Source organism: Bos indicus x Bos taurus, chromosome 13 (genome assembly GCF_003369695.1).
Source record: "Bos indicus x Bos taurus breed Angus x Brahman F1 hybrid chromosome 13, Bos_hybrid_MaternalHap_v2.0, whole genome shotgun sequence".
NCBI lineage: Eukaryota > Metazoa > Chordata > Mammalia > Artiodactyla > Bovidae > Bos > Bos indicus x Bos taurus.
In genome coordinates, this window is record NC_040088.1 from 67,184,746 (window position 1) to 67,205,196 (window position 20,451).

The following is a 20,451-nucleotide window of genomic DNA, read 5'->3' on the forward strand; positions in this document are numbered from 1 at the left end:
GGCTGGTAGGCTGCCTGGGCTGGATTATAGGAGCATATTTTGTCTTTATTATTTGCACATTGGTTGTGCAAGTGTAATAATAGCTGCCTCCTGTCTCAGGCTTGTTCCCTAGAAAACAGATCCGGAAGATAAGCTTAAACTGAGGCTTTATGGGTGGATTCCCAAACTGCACGAAGGAAAAAAACTCGGTGCAGATCCGTGCATTACGGAGCTGGCCATGGTCTCATGAGAGCAGGGGTCGTTGTTCAGACACGAGGGATGTCCCTAGACCACCAGATGCGGCAAAGTCCACCTGGGGGAGGGCGGGAGGGGAGTCTCCTTGCTGGCTACGTCCTGTCTCTTATGGACCACCATTCGCCCGTGAACCTGAACTCTGAGCACGTCCAGGTTCCATCATCTGAAGCAGCCCCAGTCCCCGTCCCCGCACTTCAGCTGGGTCCAGGAATGAAAGCTTTGATGGGTCTGGGGCAATGGACCCTGAGCACCAGAGGGCTTGCCATCATGACAACCCTCACCCCAGAGGCAGCCACGACAACTGGTACAGTAGCAGCAGCAGAGGCTGGGTTTATCCACATGGGACAGCAAGCCTGGGAGAAGCGGAGGAACCGAACCTGGGGAGGGGCGTTATTTTGACGCGGTATTTTTTCCACCCGCCATTAAACATCCAGTCTTCATCCTGCAGTCACTCAAGGTCAAGTCCATATAAACAGTATTTTTAATGTAGTCTTTGCATCCTCCTTAGGCAGGATACTGTCCCACGGGCATGTATGCTGAGTTGCTTGAGTCATGTCCGACTCTGTGCGATCCTATGGACTGTCCAAGGGATTCTCCAGGCCACAATACTGGGGTGAGTTACTATTTCCTACTCCAGGGGAACTTCTCAACCCAGGGATCTCAGTCTCTTACACCTCCTGCATTGGCAGGCGAGTTCTTTACCACTAGGACATGGAATAAAATAGTAGCAGCACCAAAAACCAGTTCAAAGGGAAAACAGCTTCTAGCAGACTGGGAGTTGTGAACAGCAGTGTGACATGGTGATGAATTAGAAGTAGGCTTTTGGTGGCAAAATGGAGGAAAACGCACATTTTTTTTTTGCATTAATTCATTCAGTTTAGACATCTGGAAAAGTGTTTGGCTTCCCTTATTATATATTTGATCTGTAAGCTTGTCATCAAACATCTAAATCACAAATAGAAATGCAATTGTTTGTACTCAGCCATATAATCCTGACCTAGATGCTGCTAGCATTTTGGGAAAATGAACCATATGCTATTAAATCTTTACTAAGAGCAAAAGCTCCCATAATTAAAAGCAAAATAAAAAAAATTCTATATGCAGAACTTGATTGCCAGCAGGCTAAAAGAATACATGTAAAGCAAAGATGCTGAACAGTTAGAACTGGACATGGAACAACGGACTGATTCAAAATTGGGAAAGGAGTACATCAAAGACATGAGTCTGAACAAACTCCGGGAGATAACGAAGGACAGGGAAGCCTTGCATGCTGCAGTTCGTGGGGTTGCAAAGAGTCGGACATGACTAAGCAATTAAACAACAAGATGCTGGAGACAGTTTGTGGTCGGAAGCAGAAATTGCTCGGCACTCCCCCACCTCCGTTCCCTAAAGGTCTCTCGTCCCCTCACCTTATGTATCCCTCAGTGATGCTGCCCAGGCAGTGGTAGGGGAGGAGAAGGGACATTCTAACCTGGAGACACAGACCCCAGGATCTGTGCAAAATTCTCTTCTTCTTCCAATCTGGATGCTTGTACCTATTTGTGTCACTGAAGGGCAGTGAAAAATTTAAACCTAGCTGCTTACTTATCACTCTCATGGTCATAAAGCAGCGTTCCTACTAACGCACGAGGTGATCATAAAATAACCGAAACAGTGGAAAATGGGAAGGCTGGAGACGATCGTGTGAGGATATAATGTTTTAATAAAAAGAATTAACACAAGTTCCTGAGTAAAAATATCCAGAACAAGCAGGTGACCTTGAAAAGTAGGATTTTGAGAGCCACGGTTACTAAAACCCTATAAACATTTGCTTCAGTGCATGGTGGGAAATAGAACATGAGATAATCTTAACTCAAACCTTAAAAATAATATTTAGTAACTTTCCAGATAAAGACACAAACAAAACCATAGAATTTATTCTTACTTTATTAACAATGTGGCTTACAATTTTTTCAAGTAAAAAGGGGTTTTTTTTTTCATTTAGAATAAAAATTAAAATATAACTCTGATATAGATTTTCATTTATTTACATGAAAACATATATACAGAATATAATCTTACAGCAAATCAATGACATGCCCTTTTGTCCTGCAAATTTCAAAAGTAAAAACACCACCAACTTTTCTCTTCTATGCACCAAAACAGACACAAGATATGAATCAAGTTCCAATACAAACTATTCAAACCGGAATGCAGAGCAGTAAAACAGCTTTCGACGGTCACGACTAGGGGTAGTTTATGCTTCTAGACCTCATGCAGGCTCCCATTCTGAACAACAAATGAGATGATCTTTTTTTTTCTGTCATTTAAAACATTTTTTGTTTTCATTCTCCCACTGTAAAGTGATTTTCAGCAAATGCCGATTAGAACTTTTTCTTCAACACATCGGGTCCACATGAAGCACCCGATCTGTCTGGCGATGCAGCTATTGACCTACTGGTCCTCACTGGTACCCAATCCTAGCCATTTTTAAAATAAAACCAGTAAGACAGAAAGTCTGCCGCTCAAGAGACTGTGTTATTACCGACCCTCTAAATCAGAGACGCTTTTCTTAACCAAAACCCAAGGCAGCACCGTGTCAGCACTTAAGAATTTTTAGGTGAATTCAGTGGGTCAAAAATAGCACAGATGGATACTGTTGCCTTGGGTTCAGGATCCTCAAATCAACCCTAGTGATAAAAGCTATGAGAATTGCCCAACATAAATGCCCAATGTGAAAACTCAACCCAGCTGGAAGGAGTAAAGCAATTTCCAGAGAAGTCTTAAACGGAAAAGAACAAGAGAGGGAAGAAAGAGAATCACGACACTGTAATCGTTGCCAAGGGAGCTTCTCTTGCTACTTAGTTATTTCATAAACCGTATGTATGTCTCCCTAACAACTGTTTTTTCCTTAAAAACTAGATACCTGAAAATTTACTATTTTTCCCTTCAAAAAACTGTACCTTTGGTCTCAGTTTTCTAAAGACAAAGGATAGAGCAGGACTTGGAGCCCAGATTCACCAAGAGAGCAACAGCAGTGCTCAAGCCACAAAGACTATTTAACGCAACTGTTTCTACAGTTTTATCTACAGAAATAAACACAAATGGGTGTTTGGCAAAAGAAGTATGAAACTTCTAATGCTTCCAAAATGAAGGGAGAGACGCCCTTAGAGAGGGACATTTGGTTTGAGATAAAAAGCAAGTCTCAGAACTCGCCTGATAACAACACTCCAGATTCTCTGACACAGATTAAGGAAACTGAGACCAACCTTCAAAGGCTGATCAAAACCAATCTTCCAGAGACTGTCGTGTGGGCCAGAGGGGCCAGTGTGAAAGGTCTGAGTCATTCTAATTCATTGAGAAACAGATCAAACACAGGCAATCATGGTTCAAATATGATCAAATAAAACAAGGCAACCTAACAGCTGTACAGCGCAAACTGTGAGTCAAACTTTGATCAAATGAACCTAATTTTATAAGTGACGGATTTCTCCATACTATGCAACTTTGTGGTGAAGGAAACTGGGTTTTTGCTTTTTTTTTGGTAAGCAAAAAATGAGTTCTTCTGTAAATGGGGGTCATGCCTTCCTTACTCTTTCTAGGTTTACATTTTTGTGGATAAGAGATTTTCCTAACACAGGACACAAACAGTCAAGAGGTCAGAGGTTGACGGAAGCGTCCTTAGCTTTAGGGTGGGACTGAGTGATGGACTCTCAGCCTTCGAGATGAGGTGGTACACTGCACAGACTGGAGCGTCTCATCTCAGGCGGTTCCTGACGGGACCAAGCAGGGTGGTGCACACAGGAGAGGACTCTGGTCCCAGAGCGTCTTCTGGGAGACCGCGGGGAGACGGCAGCATCTGGGGATGAGGAGGGGTGGGGGCATCGCTGTGGAGCACTTCAACCAACAAGCGTTTATCCTAGGGGCCGTGGTGCGCTGGCAGCTGCAGATGTGAGATGAACTCTTCCCGCCACGAGGGACAAAAACACAGTAATGACACAGTCACAACAGGCAAACGTCCCTCGAAAACTGGCCGTTTCTCTGAGACGGAAGCTGGTGAGCGGTGAACCCTACAGAGACATGAACGCCACGTGACACTCTGAAGCTCAAGTCCTGCTGACTTGAAGGGGCAAAGAGCCAGCAGGGACTTCCCAGAGAATCGAGCCGGAGGGGGCGTGGGCAGCACTCAGAACCAAAAAAACATCTTCTTGACCCTGAAGAGTCTTCCGGCTCCTAGCAGGGCGGGCTGAGAGTGCCCCGATGGCCCCAAGCTGCAGCTGAACCTGCCCTGGCCTGGCACAGCCAGCACCTCACCAGGCACGCGGGTTGACAGCACTGAGCTCTCAAAGAGACCGAGGACGAGGCAGGCTCTGCGCACCTGGCCCCTCGGGAAGAGGCCGCATCCCCAGTGCCAGCAGGGTGTCTTCCTCGGCTGCCAGGTGGGAGGCCTCTGGGTGGGCTCCAGGGCTTACCCCTGCCACGGGCACCAGAGAGCACCTTACTCTAGAGCAACCCACCCCAGTGCCGTTCAGGGAGGGCACGAGAAGGTGACACTCATTTGAAAGAGTGTCCCCTCCTTCATTTGCACCCCATGTGCAATGGGAAGAGCTCAGCTAGAAAAGGCCACAGTGAGGATCACAAGCGTGTCCGAGGCAGGAAAACACCCAAGACCTTACAAGGAGGCCCTTCTCAAGCGGCCGACAGAGCTGGACAAAAGCCCCACGGCTGAGGAGACAAGAGGTGAAGAACAGAGAAGGGGTGGAAACTTGAGCTCAGAGAAAAAAAATCAAACCACAGGCCAGGCCTGACTCCCCATGGAACTGCCCGTGTTCGTGGGCCGAGAAGATGGGGCTCCCGGCTGAGGTGCCCAGGCAAGTCCACCACCAAATGTTTAAACCTGCCTTAGGCTCAGTCATGGGGGAGACGACAGCCTCAACCACTAAATGCGTGTTTCCCCTTTTCATCAGTAATGGTGACAGATGACAACAAAAGTTTAGCCTCCGTGATTGAGACTCTCAAGATCTGACAGGATGCCAGGCCTTCATGATGTTGCAGAAATGTAAGCAGCTCATCAGCCCACCCAGGACGTTATTCCTGGAACTGTTGACACTCTCATCAAAGAGAAAAGGTCAAGGTAATAAAGGAAGAGAAGGCTGTGCACCCCCGCTTCTCCTGGGCAACGTGGAGGCTGAGCTTCCGCACACAAGTTTAAAAAGGCATTTGAGCAACAACCAGCACAGAAGACAATGGTCCGTTTGGGACTGAAAAAAATATAACAGCTCCTTGCAGGGTGCATGTGGACAAGTGCCTGGTTCCAGAGACCAGCTGGCTCCTGGAGTCATGATCTTTCTATAAACGACGAGACCCACTTAATGAAAACTGCCAAGGGACATCCTAAGTAAACCAGAGGCAGGGTGGGCTGCAGGCATTACACGGTCACTCTCTTTGTCTCATTCTGGCCAATCCAGACTCTCATCTGACAGCAGGAGCAGGCTGGGGACAAGGGGACCCATGTCCCCGCCATATCATAAGAGTTCACACCTGTTGCTTTACCGGAAGGAGGTCCAGGGTGATTCAACATCAGCCCAGATGACGGGGTCAGTCCCTGGCTGACCCAGGGGCACGCATGCCTCTGCGGGGGTGACCAAGCTGGGGCTCAGAGGGGACCTCCCAGGGAGACCTGGGGCAGTGATCCCTCTCAGGGGAGGAGCCGGTGTGTCAGCAGCTTGCCCCCGTTTCCCCCGGCCTTGCTCTCCGGAACGAAGCTCTGCCTTCAATGCACAAGGCAAGATGCCCCTCTCCCGTGTGGTCACAGTTATTCAGAACGTGGGGGACCTTGAAGGTTCCATATAGGATGGCAAGCATGCCTCCTCCCTGAAGGCTCCCTGGACGCCCACCGCCCCACCGTGACATGCTCCTTCTTCCTTCACTGCCCAACAGGCGGAGTCCCTGTTCCGCTGTCATCCAAAACATCGCCCAGAGCCGCGCGTGAGAAATGAGCCGCCACCAGACCAAACATGTGGTGGCGACAGCCGCGCACGGCGACCTGAAAGCAGCACCTATGGAGGCACTTGGGGATACGACAGTGGAGTCACCGGAGACCTCCTCCCGGCTCACGGCGGAAAAGACATCACCTGCGCCTGGGTTTCTGAAGCATGGGCCTTGGCTTGGGAAGCTGCCTGGTTTGGGGCGGGAGAAAGACGGGGTGTGGTCTGTAGAGATGCAGGTCCACACCCGTGGGGTGTGAGCAGTAACTCACACCCTGCAGGGCCACTGCTGTGGGCTCGGGTGCTCTGCAAACACGGAAACATCGAGCAGGCTCGTGGGCGGAGGAGGCCCTCGTGTGGACACCTGTCGGACGCACCATCACACACATCTGGGTTTGAAAACGGAAGTTCCAGTCCGGGAAACCTCCTGAGACCCAAGACGCGGCATTCGCCGGGCCGGCGGGCAGCCTGGGAGCGGGCGGGGTCAGTTGGCGTACTGAGCGTAGAAGGCCACCTTGACCCGCTCAATCTGGTGGCAGAGCTTGATGGCGGGACCCAGCTTCAGCTCCATGCACTCCTGCACCGTGGGGAGTGTCAGCAACAGCAGCGCCTGCCCATCGATGTCCTGCAGGGAGAGAGAGTGGGTTAGAGCTGAGACAGACGAGACAGGACTCAATGGGGTGCCTGGGCCACGGCGGGCTTCATTCCCAGCCCAGGGCAGGACGGGTGCTCTCGTCCCCTCCGAACCTGGTGAGCGCTGGCCAAGATAGTGATTTGGCTTGATGGCTGCCTAACCCCTTGTTGAGAAAACCTTTCTGCTAAGAGAACACTGGTGAGATTCACCATCCTGGACTGGAAGGGACGGAGGGCTGGACTGGGCTGTCCCAGGGTCCAGCCCTTGGGGCTGTGGTGGGCAAGGCCCCCCGACCCAGGTCCAGCCCTTCTTGGGCTGTGGTGTCCCCCCGCTGCTCTGCTGTGACTCTCGGGGCCTTGGAAAGGGGTCTCTACCAACAGGAGACCAGCCCTGACAGTTCCCACCAGGCGGGGAGAGATGACCTTAACCACAACGCGATCCTCCGCAGGAGCACACAAGCACTTGGACACATGTGTGCACACACACCCTCACATCTGTAACCTGCGTCACCCAGAATGAGGCCTGAGGCCTGTCTTATTTAGCTTTCTACATCCATACACAGGGCCCCACAATGGAGAGATTCACTCAATGATGGGTGAAGCATAGTCACTGTAGAAAGAAGAGCAAGGAGGCTCAGCCTGAGGCTTTAGGGCCACCCCCATCAGGCAGCTCTGCCTCTTGACCAGCTTGCTTCCTGTAAGGACTGCGTTTATTTATCTGGATGTTGTTTGGGTTACTGAGTGTCATTGCAACCCCTTCCAGGGCACCCAGCCTTCACATTCGGAGGAAATGGGTGAGGGTCCGAGAGCCTGCAGGCCTGAGGTAACGACAGAGGTTGTGGTTGGCAGGAGCAGACACCCTGGGCTCCTGCCAGCTGGAGAAGCAGGCACCCCGGGGCTGCCAGTAGCCCCAGCACTGATGCAGGCAGGCACCTCAGCAGGGGTCAGGGAGTTTCACAAAGGCAGCGTTTGTTCTTAAACTGATGGCTTATTTAGCTGTTCTGTAAACCTCTAAAGCAAAAAAAAAAATACCCTAAATTCATAAATTAATTTTGGGGGAGGGGCTATAAGCCTTTTGGCTTCCCTGGTAGCTCTGCTGGTAAAAGAATCCTTCTGCAATGCAGGAGACCTGGGTTCGATCCCTGGGTCGGGAAGATCCCCTGGAGGAGGGCATGGCAACTCACTCCAGTATTCTTGCCTGGAGAACCGCCGTGGACAGAGGAGCCTCGTGGTGTACAGTCCATGAGGTGGCTAAGATTCAGACAAAATATATATAGAACTAGTTGTATGTCGGCCCCCAGAGAAGTTACAAGAAACACAAAACGAGTGAGACGGGCTTTCTCCTGCAGCCTGGGAACAGACACACCTGTGCAAGGAGCCACCCAGGGCACAGATGACAAAGGTCCCCAGAGCCGGAGATGCTGGGGGGCCAGGGACTGCCTCGTGCTGAACTGTCTGTCAAAGCAGCGAGCCAGGCAGGGCGCGGGGTCCTTGCTGCCCCTGCTCTACCCTCAGCACCCAGAGCAGTTCCCGCTGGCGCGTAACGGGCTCACTGAACACGCGCCAAGAACGAATGGGCAGAACTGGCCACGGTGAACATGAAAGTCCCAAGATGGGGAAAGCAAATGATAAAGAAAGAATCTGGAGGGTGAGCAGAAATGGAGAAGGAATTTGGGCAGTTTGCTTACTGCATGGCTCTGATTCACAAAAGGTGAGTGGCAAAATTTTACGAGTTTTGTGTTTTTATAGATGTGTGGCAGTTTCCTATATAATGTACATGTTTGCAGCATGAAATTACAGAGTAGGTTTTTTAAGCAGCTGCTATAACATTTCAGAATTAAAAAGCAAATATTTTGGTAACAGGAAACTTGTAATTTTTGTAAAAGCTCCTGGTGATGATGACAGTCTCTGAATTTACCGCTCAGAATCAGGGGAGGGAAGGCGTGTGGCTGTGATTCCATGTGCTGTGAATTCTCACAGAGGTTAAAGCCCCAGCTTCTCCTTGTTCACCTAAAACTCATCCGACACCTGAAGTGACCCCCTGGAGGCCTCATCAAATCAGAGCTGTGGCATTTGGGCTCAAAGATGAAAGAACAAATTAGTAATTGAAGGTCTGACTGAACAAAACACCCGTAAGTGCCCACAGACCTCAGGCAGCCCCACGAACAACAGCCTTCTACTGTGACAGAGGAAATGGCCTAACGTAGAAGTTAAATAGAAGTAAGGCTGCAATCAACTGAATTCTACCTATTTTTCTCTCTATAAGAGAAATAAATAGGGACACAGGGCCAAGTCTCTCAGTGACGTGCGAAGATGCGCCTTGTTGATCCTAAGAGTGGCCAAGGGTCAGGAATGTTTTAGACGTCTTAACTTGGGAAGGCATGAAACTTTCTGACATTTTACTATAAACAGGGATTGAAGTCTAATGAAGGACGACTCAGGATAAGCAATATTTTAGCCTTTTCCTCAAATCAGCTTTGTTTTCACTTCCTTGCTTACTACCAGATATTTAGGAAAGGAATCAACACTGCTGAAGGACACTGAGGAAAGCAGTGTTCAGTAAAACGCAGTGGCCTGAGGGCTTCTGCCTCTGGGAAGATCAAGTAGACTTTTCTCTATTTTTCCTGAAAGCCCTGGGGGTGACAAATAAGACAAACACAGGAAGTCTCGGGAGGGCGGAGAGAGGAAGACCAGCCAGGGACGTGGGACCCCAGATGTAACGCGGTGGCCAGAGCTTCAGGCTTCTGTTTGTCTGCTGCCCTCCTGTGACTTTATCATCCTTGCTGTTCACTCAGTCGTGTCCAACTCTCTGCGACCCCGTGGACTGCAGCACAGCAGGCTTCCCTGTCCTCCACCATCTCCTGGAGTTTGCTCAAACTCATGTCCTATGACTTTACTACTCAACAAGCGGGCAGCCCAGAAGTGCCAACGGGCACCAATGAAGCGACCCAACCAAAGCCTCTGCTCTCTCTCCTGGTAGGTGGAGCTGGGAAGACAGAAGCCTCTCAGATGACAACTGTTCGACTGGGGGACAGAGCATCCCCAACCCACCAGCAAAGGCAAAGCCGGGAGCACTGACCACCAGCCTGGCCAGGCCGCCTAAGACCACCCCCGCAGCGCCCCCTCTCCCCCACCAAAGGGTATCCGAGAACGCCCAAGGGAAACCCGAGATGTCATCTCCATCAGATGTCAGAGCCCCCACGGGGTGCTGGTGGGAACATGTGTGGAGCCTGAGCTTCCTGCTCTCCTGCCCCCAGTGATGCCCTTCCCCCCTGGTGTGGCTGACTCCAAGCCAGCTGACACAGAAGACCCAGGACAGAAGCCCGTACCTGCTCCTGAAATATTTTGGCCAGAGGCGCGCAGTCCGTCAGCTTGATGAACCTCACCACATCCGTCACCGACCACTCCAGCGGGTTGCTCTCCAAAACCAACCTTTCCTCCTCCTCCTGCTTCACATCCTGCAGACAGAAGGGAAGCGAGAGGTCTTTTCATTGCTTCCCAGATGGTGGGACACTCTCTGAACCCAGCGGGCTGCATCCGGACTTCCTGGACCGCACGCGGCCTCCTCACTGGGCACCCGGGCAGACACAGATACAGCCAGTGTCCAGGGAGGCGCTAAGCAACTCGTCTGGGCTGTGACTTTGCTCCTAAGGCTTGTGCGTCTTTCAGTTCAGTTCAGTCGCTCAGTAGTGTCCAGCTCTTTGTGACCCCATGAATCGCAGCACGCCAGGCCTCCCTGTCCATCACCAACTCCTAGAGTTCACTTTAGAGGTAATTAAAAAAAGGAGAAGAAGCCATGGCGATGGTGACAGTGACTCCCATGCTCAGGAGGTCTGAGGCCAGCTCGTCACTGGCTCCATCCCTGATGGAAAAGAAGTGGCAGGAGCCGGTAATGGTCCGAGAGGCTGCTCTGCCCCCGTGGATGTGTGTGATGCTGGTGCCGGCGACCTGCCAGCTGACTGTAACACGTGGGTTCAGGGGAGAGCTGACGGCCTGATTACACATTTTATAGCATCCTAAGGTCTCCTAAGGAGGGAAAGCCCAGGGTTTAATGGAACCGTGAGGACTTGCTCTCTGTTCCCTTGACAGAAGTCCCTGTGGCTTTAAAGTCTTCCCCAGAACCCCATCCTGAGGCTCACTGCCCCCTTCATTGGATGCGGAGTCACCAGGATTTCTGGGCCCGATTCAGGAACTCAGTGGGAGCAGCTGCTAGAGATTTATCTTAAACTAGGGGCCCAAGTGCACCCGGAGCTATCCCCACTGGGGACCCCAGACAAGCCACTCCATGTGACCCACGCTTCACCTCTGCTGCCTCCTGGCTGGCAGCCGGGCTCTGGGGGGCTCCTTCGGCCTGGGGGGTGGCCGGCGCCCTCCGGGCCCTGCGTGTCCTCTCCACAGGGGCCCGGCGCTCGGCCTCCACGCTGCTCCGCAGGGTCACGGCCCTCCGGGGCCGAGTGGAGGGCACCTCGGCCGAGGACGTGTCTGTCTGGTCATCACGGATCTCAGAGCCGGTCTCCTCACTCCCAGAGTCATCGTCCATGGCGTCTGCATCCTCCTCTTCACTCTCCTAGGGGGATGGGAGGTGCGCTGAATCGGCAGAGAAGGCAGGAGGGGGCCTGCAACTCCCCCCGGACCCTCTCCTGCCTGGTACGTGTGCTGCCCTCCTGGAGAGGTTTATCCAAGAAGGCCCAAGAGACGGACCCCGGGGTCCCACCCAGGGCCCCAGTAGCACCTCTGTCTGCCAGAGACGCTGCAGTGTTAAGTCTGTTCTACAAGTAAGACAGGGTACTGGCTCATGATCCCCACCACTCAGCATCAAACTACTGCCTCGGCATCAGCAGTGAAGCTGTGGCCCTGCTTCCCGATCGACGGTCAGCAGCGTCCGAGCCAGATGTACCTCTCCAGAGCCTGCGGCCAAGTCCACGGCGGACGACCTCCGCTTCTTCTGAACAAACATGGATTTTCGTCGCTTCCTGCGTCTGGCCGGTTTAGGGTGTCCGCTCTCAACGCGGCTTTCCCCAATCGGGGGCTTGCTGATCTTCCTTCTCTTCCCGTAGTAATAAGCTACAGGAAGAGAGATGGTTAAAATCGTTGTTAAAAGGTTACATCTGGGGCATATGTGGAGGAAGAGGCAGGGAGGGGAGATGGAAAATGAAAGGAGAGGGAGGGGGAAGCGAAAAAGAGATAGAAACATTTGAGATGAAGCTTCACATCCCGTTCACATCTCAGGGAGCAATTCTGACAAAACGGCTCACAGGGAGGAACCCTGTCTCAATGCCCTTGTGTTCACAGGTATCAAGGGCAGGAGTGGGGCCTCTCAGAACTGGTGGTGAACACACAGGCCAAGTTAATGGGGCATCTTTTTCCTTTTCAAACAGTATTCCTTACCTGTTATTCTTTACTCATTCAGTGGACACTCTTCCTTACTTCTGAATTCAACAGCAGAGCTATATGTCTGTGTTACCCCCTTAGAGTGCTACTTAGAAAATTTCTCACCAAATTTCAATAATATGTATCGATGTATTTTATAAGTTGAATGTCTAATCAACTAATTAAAACCAACTGCAATCCAGTTTCCAATTATGATCACCATCCAGAACACTTCCTCAATTAACTGAAGCTTCAACTGTTCCGTATGGAGCTCTCATAAAAGAACCCAATGCACCAAAGGAAGCTTTATCTAACGGCTGGAGGCATCAGAAAGAAAACAACAAACGCACGCAGGTGACAGATGGGGGTCCACACATCTCCATGCTGCTGTACCGCAGAGGAAAGTCACCAGCCTCCAGACTGCAACTTCCTCGGATGCAAAACGACCAACCAAAACTGTCGATTTCCAGTACCTCCCAATAGGTCCATGAAGATGGCATTTATAAAAACTGTCGAGAAACCCCCCGGGGTAAGTGAACAAACACTTATACATTCGTGTCTGATACCCAAAGAGAACCATGGTGCAGCTCGTCCAGGACTGTGGTCCCCAAAGAACCAGAGATACCCCCTCCCATTCCTTACACCAGGAGAGAAACACACGAGTATCTACCAAACAAACCTTAAAGAATTCTCCTGCAACTATTCCTATGAAAGCTATTTGAAAGGTCTGGAAAAAAAGAAACACAGCCCACCAACTACATCACCCTACAATGCAGACCCAGGTTGCTGTCCCTTTCGCTTTGCCACTTACTGTATTTGGTTTTGGTGTGAATAGAGCAGTTCTCCGGGCAGTTTTCAGAAACCAGCACAGGACTGAACAAATTTGGACAGCACTCGAGCTTGGCACACACCCGGCGGCAGAAGTCCACTACTTGGTCGGAGGTGCGGACAATCTTGGCCACAGCCCGGTACGTTTTGCCTCTGTACCTGGAAACAGAGAAGGAAAGGTGATGAAGAGACCACAGGCTTGCTCAGATCTCTTCCACACAGTGGACTCCTAAGCAGCGCATTCACTAACAACAGGGTGGGTTGTGTGTGGTTTCTCTTCCATCTGCTTTCATTGTTCCTTATGAGCTCATAGAACCGTTTTTAAGAAATGCCCAATGCCGTAGCCAACGTTCATGGTGACCACATGCATGGTCACTGACACCCAGAGAGAACCCGGGATCCCGAAAAAAAGGCTTCCACTCGGTGCATTCTCACTAGTGAGTGAAGTCAAAGTCACTCAGTCATGTCTGACTCTGCAGCCCACCAGGCTCCTCTGTCCATGGGATTCTCCAGGCCAAGAATCCTACAGTGGGGAGCCATTCCCTTCTCCAGGAGATCTTCCTGACCCAGGGATCGAACCCGGGTCTCCTGCATTGCAGGCAGATTCTTTACAGTCTGAACCACGAGGGAAGCCCACTCTCACCAGGGTATACGTAACTGAACACGCCTCCAGAATGCTTATGGAATCCAAACAGTGTCATTCATGGCTCAAGACTTGAGAAAAAAACTTTCTCCTGCCCCAGAAAAACCGCATAAAATCGCCAATGCAAAACTAGAAGCCAGATCTTCTGAAAAGCAGGTTGGGTAGCTTCCTGTCTTAAAAATAGGTCCTGCAGCCCTCATTCAAATGCTTAGGATTAACAATGCTGTAAATCACCCTGGCTGAAAAGGTAAGTTCTTGGAAAGAGGTTTGAGTCACCTTTCAATACAGTTTTTAAAACTATCATTGGTACAAAACGATTACAAATTTCTCAGTTGGCAACAGATCCCAGGTCTTCATTTAATTCACATCTCACTAAACTTAAGAGTCCACTGAAATGACGACCCATTAAAACAACTGGGCCTATTAAACTCTGCCCTTGATGGGGATGAGTTTGATGCCCCCTAATTGTTAAGAGGAAATCCTGAGGAATAATTGATTTTCCAGGAAAGATGCACGGAGTGGTAACTGGCTGAGAACACTTGTGTTAGTTTTAGGAAAAACTGCCCGAGAGAGAAAGAACCACCAGGGAAGGCCGGCCTTGTCAGTTTCCACATTAGCAGGGCCCAACTGCTCTTTTACACACTTGTGTACAGATCTTCCTTGACTTACGATGGGGACTGTGTTCAGCCCCTCAGTCGTGTCTGACTCTCTGTGATTCCACGGACTGCAGCCCACCAGGCTCCTCTGTCCATGGGATTCCCCAGGCAAAAATACTGGAGTGGGTTGCCATGTCCTTCTCCAGGGGATCTTCCCAATTCAGGATCTTCCCGTGTCTCTTCAGTCTCCTGCACTGGCAGGTGGGTTCTTTACCGCTAGTATTAGTAGTTCAGTTGTGTCTGACTCTTTACAACCTCATGGACTGTAGCCCACCAGGCTCCTCTGTCCATGGGACTTCTCCAGGCAAGAATACTGGAGTGGGGATCCATTCCCTTCTCCAGGGGATCTTTCCGACCCAGGGATCAAACCAAGAACTCCTGCAGTGCAAGTAGATTCTTGTACCACTCAGGCTACCTGGGAAGCCTCTGATAGGAGGTTATATCCCAGTAAACCCATTTTATGTTGAAAATAGCCTACATTGAAAATGCAATGCATTAATAGTACATCTAATGCACCAAACCTCACAGCTTCACCTGCCCATCGTAAATGTGCTCAGGAAACTTACATTAGCCTATGGATGGGTAAGACCATCTGACGTAAAGCCTATTTCATGATAAAGTGTTGAATATCATGTGTAATTAACTGACAACAGAAGTGAAAAACAGAAGGGCTGTCTGTGTCCAGGACAGTTGGAAGAGTTCGGGTTGTTCACCCTCGTGGTCTCGTGGCTGACGGGGGGCCATGGCCTCCACCCACGACCCCAGAGGGCAGGGCAGCACAGAAGCCGGGGGAAGATCAACAGTCTCATGTCCAAGTATGGTTTCAGCTGAACGCGTGTCTCTTTCACAACATCGTAAAGCTGAAAAATCAAGTTGAACCGTCTTCAGTTGGGCTAGAGGAGGAGGTGTCTCCAACAGTCAGCCTCACAACACGGCAGGGACCACGGGCAATTTTACAAAGGAAAGTATAACATGAAATCGTCACTGCTGCAGTTTGTGAATTAGATATCTCGTGTTCAAAACCTAGATCTGGTTCACTAAGAAATGGGATAGATAAGCTGCTTTTGAGTTTACGTCAACTTGTTTTTTCCTTCCTGTCCTTCTGAAGGCTCAACAACTGTGTGCCAGTGACATTCTTCTTTAGGAAGGGCATGTGGCCGCAGCTCAAAAGCCTCTCACTTTATCCCACAGTGTGAGTCCAGAGGGACAACACTTCCCCTTGGGAGTTTATTCAGTGCCTAGCAAGGCTGCTGTAAACCTGAAGATAAGGTTTCTGAAGCACATACGACAAGTTCTCTGAAGAAAAATGGGGAAATGTTGAATGAGACCGTCAGCCAGGCCGCAGCAGACACAAATAACATTCCTGGAAGGAAGAAGGGAACGAGGAAAAGGTCTCAGAGGGGAAGTGATGAGGTCCAAGGATAATGAAACAGACGGGAGAGGAGGGAGCCACAGGAAGACACTGGGGGGAGAGCAGAGTCTCGGGTCAGATGGTCCTCAGAGAGGAGCGCTGGTGACATTTCTGCTTTCTCGAGACTTCTTCCTCTTCCTCCCACAGCGCAGCTGCATTACCATGGTTCTAGAGAAATCCAGTGTGAGAAAGGGATCCACTGAGTGGGGGTGGGTGCTGAGCTGACATGGGAGTCAGGCCGCTGACATGGGAGTCAGACGCACACTGTGAAACAGGACAGGAAGGAAGAGGACCTCGGAGGGACCGGCTCCCTGACGGCCGTGTGGGGACCCACGCAGACCCCACAGTGCACAGAGGCTATCTGAGGAGGAAGACGGCTCACCGTTCAAAAGATGCAGAAAGAAGCTTTCTCGGAGATTCCGTTATCGAACTCAAAGCAGAAACTTCTGAGAAACAAGGATCATCATAAATCCCCTCTCTGGGGCATAAATCCCAGGGGTAAACCTACTATAAATCTCCTCCTGGAGAAGTTCCATGGCCTTGAAGAAGAAAGACCACTCCTGCCTGCATAAACTATCCTGAACTTTCTTATTTCCCAGGTCTTCCCTTAAAAACCCATTTGTATTTCCCAAAGACACCTATCTGTTCTTCCCCTAGGGGCCTTTGCTTCCCATTCCGTTCCCCCTACTAGGTCATGTCTGACTCAGGTGTAAGCTCCAAACGTCAGCAGAGCGCACCCTTGTGTGTGCACCCATCCTACCAGCATAGAAATGGTTTTCGATTTTGCTATCTTCTGTCAGTTTAGATTACGGGCTCCCAGGCACTGAACCTAAGAGAGCAAATGAAGAGGTTTCTCCCCGCCCAACATCAATAAGGAAGTGTGTACCCTTCCAGTAACTTCCCACCAACTAAAGATTTACATCCATGTGAGTGCAAAATAATGCTCAAAATTCTCCAAGCCAGGCTTCAGCAGTACACGAACCAAGAACTTCCAGATGTTCAAGCTGGATTTAGAAAAGGCAGAGGAACCAGAGATCAAATTGCCAACATCCACTGGATCATCGAAAAAGCAAAAGAATTCCAGAAAAACATCTATTTCTGCTTTATTGACTACACCAAAGCCTTTGACTATGTGGATCACAACAAACTGTGGAAAATTCTTCAAGAAATGGGAATACCAGACCACCTGACCTGCCTCCTGAGAAATCTGTATGCAGGTGATGTAGCAACAGTTAGAACTGGGCACGGAACAACAGACTGGTTCCAAATTGGAAAAGGAGTACATCAAGACTGTATATTGTAACCCTGCTTATTTAACTTATATGCAGAGTACACCATCGGAGAAGGCAATGGCACCCCACTCCAGTACTCTTGCCTGGAAAATCCCATGGATGGAGGATCCTAGTGGGCTGCAGTCCATAGGGTCGCTAAGAGTCGGACACAACTGAGAGACTTCACTTTGACTTTTCACTCTCATGCATTGGAGAAGGAAATAGCAACCCACTCCAGTGTTCTCGCCTAGAGAATCCTAGGGACGGGGGAGCCTGGTGGGCTGCCGTCTATGGGGTCGCACAGAGTCGGACACAACTGAGGTGACTTAGCAGCAGCAGAGTACACTATGCAAAATGCCAGGCTGAATGAAGCACAAGCTGGAATCAAGATCGCCGGGAGAAATATCAATAACCTCAGATACGCAGATGACACCACTCTTATGGCAGAAAGCGAAGAACTAAAGATCCTCTTAATGAAAGTGAAAGAAGAGAGTGAAAAAGCTGGTTTAAAACTCAACATTCAAAAAATAAATATCATGGCATCCAGTCCCATCATTTCATGGCAAATAGATGGGGAAACAGTAGAAACAGTGACAGACTTTATTTTCTTGGGCTCCAAAATCACTGCAAATGGTGACTGCAGCCATGAAATTAAAAGATGCTTGCTCCTTGGAAGAAAAGCTATGACCAACCTAGACAGCATATTAAAAAGCAGAGATATAACTTTGCTGACAAAGATCTGTCTAGTCAAAGCTATGGCTTTTCCAGTAGTCACGTATGGGTGTGAGACTTGGACTATAAAGAAAGCTGAGCACCGAAGAATTGATGCTTTTTGAACTGTGGTGTTGGAGAAGACTCTTGAGAGTCCCTTGGACTGCAAGGAGATCTAACCAGTACATCCTAAAGGAAATCAGTCCTGATGCTGAAGCTGAAGCTCCAATACTTTAACCACCTGATGTGAAGAACTGACTCATTTGAAAAGACCCTGATTCTGGGAAAAATTCAAGGTGGGAGGAGAAGGGGACGACAGAGGATGAGATGGTCAGATGGCATCACTGACTCAATGGACATGAGTTTGAGTAAGCTCTGGGAGTTGGTGATGGACAGGGAGGCCTGGCGTGCTGCAGTCCGTTGGGTCTCAAAGAGTCAGAGATGACTGAGCAACTGAACTGACCTGTGAGTGCATGTGGCGAGTCGGAGAAAGACACACAAAGATAGAGGAACAAGAGTTTTGGAGAAAACAGTCTCTTCTCTTTCAGTTAAGAGTTGAGAAAATCAAAATGGGCCTTGAGCCAAAAAGAAATACAGAATGAAAACACCAAAGCTAGTTCAAGCAGAATGACTTCAACGCGGTCTAACTATCATTCATCTACAAAATGACCCAAATTGGGCCTTTAAAAAAAAAAAAAAATGTGTGATGCAAGATTTAACTTGTGACAGAAATATGACAACAGAGAGTAAGGTTCCAGTCTGTCAAGCTGAATTTACATTCTGAAATATTTAAGGAAGAATTAAAAGGGAAAACAAGATGATGACTGAAGAAAATGAGGATGCCTGGCAAGCGATGAGAAAACCACTCTTCTCATTAGAAGTAAACAGTAAGGGATGGTCCCAATTTCTTTCAAAACAAAGCTTGTACTTCCTTGGTCATGTCTTCTTACTCTAGAACTCAGGTCTAGAAAGTACAATGCCGGCTTTCAGTCTTAAGATACTCAACTCCTCAGAAATGTCTCTCTTCTTTCTTGATTCCTGTATTTCAAGTTATGGGAACTCTGTGTGATAAACGGGGTGTGTATTTATTTTACAAAAGACAATTCTGATTCAGAAGACCCTCAACTGGTCTATGTGACCCAGAAATGCTGTGCCCAATCGTGATGAATTTATGACACACCAAAAATTCTGCCTTCTCTTTAGAAACTGGCTCACCTGCTTGCTTATCATAATGTTTACAGCATACATTTTCAGGAGAGCAGATTTCTCAAATCTGAGCAAAGTAAAAATTAACATGAACAGACAAAATCTTTTTCAGTGAAAAATCTCTCAGAGAATCCTTTTTCAAATAATTCTCCTTGATAGCCAAGTATTACATCTTATCATTCACAAAGTATGGGCGTGAATAAATGCCCCTAAAAAAGTAAAATAAATGAGAACACATGCAAAATTAGTCATTGCTTGTGAAAAAATGAACCAAAACATCACTGCCATAGAGCTGAACATGACTCACCTAAGGGTAAAGATTTGACTTTTATCTGATTTTATCCCCTTGTTTCTGCCTAAGTGATTAAGAAATATAATTCACTCAAAAATTACATCAGGATATTTCCTCTTTAAGTATTCTGCATAACTGTAACAAAAGACTGGGACAATCTATTAAAACTCCACCCAGCTTTTATAAAGATTGTCACAAAAGTCATTCACACAGAGCTAGCTGGCTTTTTTCCCCCTCAGGAAGATTCTATACACACTTTGGAAAACATATGTAAATGTCTCTAAATGCAGAGGATAGGAATTCTTTCAAATCTTCCTAAGGTATAGCCAAGCATAACCTAAATTCTTTATCCTAATATTCAAAATAATGTAGGTTGATTTAGTAATGTCAATCCATCAGAAACAAGCAACTTTCTCATCTAGAATTGCTGAAGTGAGCTACATTAGTATCCCTTGTTCCCTTTTCCACAGAGCTATCCTGGTTTTGCCTTTCAATCCACGTTGTAGACTCATTATATGATAGACTCATACAGTCTTCAAATAGTTCAATAATCTGTTCTGGTATAAAAGATATGCAGGCATGCTAAGTCGCTTCAGTTGTGTCAGACCTTTTGTGACCCCATGGACCGCAGCCCACCAGTTGTTGGATAAAAAGGCAAAAATTGCTGGGGGAAAATAACAGATGACAGTGTTTATTTTTCTTCTATTTATGGGTCCAATCTTGTCAATACTGTCCATGGGGTTCTCAGCAGTCATGTATAGATATGAGAGCTGGACCATAAAAAAGGCTGAGTGCCAAAGAATTGATGCTTTCGAACTGTGGTGCTGGAGAAGACTCTTGAGAGTCCCTTGGACTGCAAGGAGATCCAACCAGTCCATCCCAAAGGAAATCAACCCTGAATATTCATTGGAAGGACTGATGCTGAAGCTCCAATACTTTGGCCACTTGATATTGACGACTCACTGGAAAAGACCATAATGCTAGGAAAGACTCACACTAAAAGGAGAAGACGGTGGAAGAGGTTAAAGATTGCATCACTGTTTCAACAAACATGAATCTGAGCAAACTCTGGGAGATAGTGAAGGGCAGGGGAGCCAGGCGTGCTGCCGTCCACGGGGTCACATAGAGTCGGACATGACTTGGGACTGAACAACCACCCCCTTGTCAGTGCCACCCCCACCTTCTTAACAGGTCTTTACAGAGAGGAAAAAACCAATCAGAACCCCCAGA

At 48.7% G+C, this 20,451-nt stretch overlaps 1 protein-coding gene across 4 annotated transcripts in view; it reads right to left on the bottom strand.

Moving 5' to 3' along the window:
- Nucleotides 1-2,142: 2,142 nt before the first annotated feature.
- SFMBT2 (Scm like with four mbt domains 2) overlaps nt 2,143-20,451 on the bottom strand; it is a 178,203-nt gene continuing 159,894 nt past the window's right edge. For all 4 annotated transcript variants that reach the window (XM_027560163.1, XM_027560164.1, XM_027560161.1 and 1 more), the window contains exons 17-21: nt 13,015-13,190; nt 11,731-11,897; nt 11,137-11,400; nt 10,163-10,291; nt 2,143-6,825 (exon numbers count right to left, since the gene is read on the bottom strand). In XM_027560163.1, the coding sequence (XP_027415964.1) occupies nt 6,685-6,825; nt 10,163-10,291; nt 11,137-11,400; nt 11,731-11,897; nt 13,015-13,190 (877 nt within the window). In that variant the 3' untranslated portion in view covers nt 2,143-6,684. The remainder of the gene's footprint in view (nt 6,826-10,162; nt 10,292-11,136; nt 11,401-11,730; nt 11,898-13,014; nt 13,191-20,451) is intronic.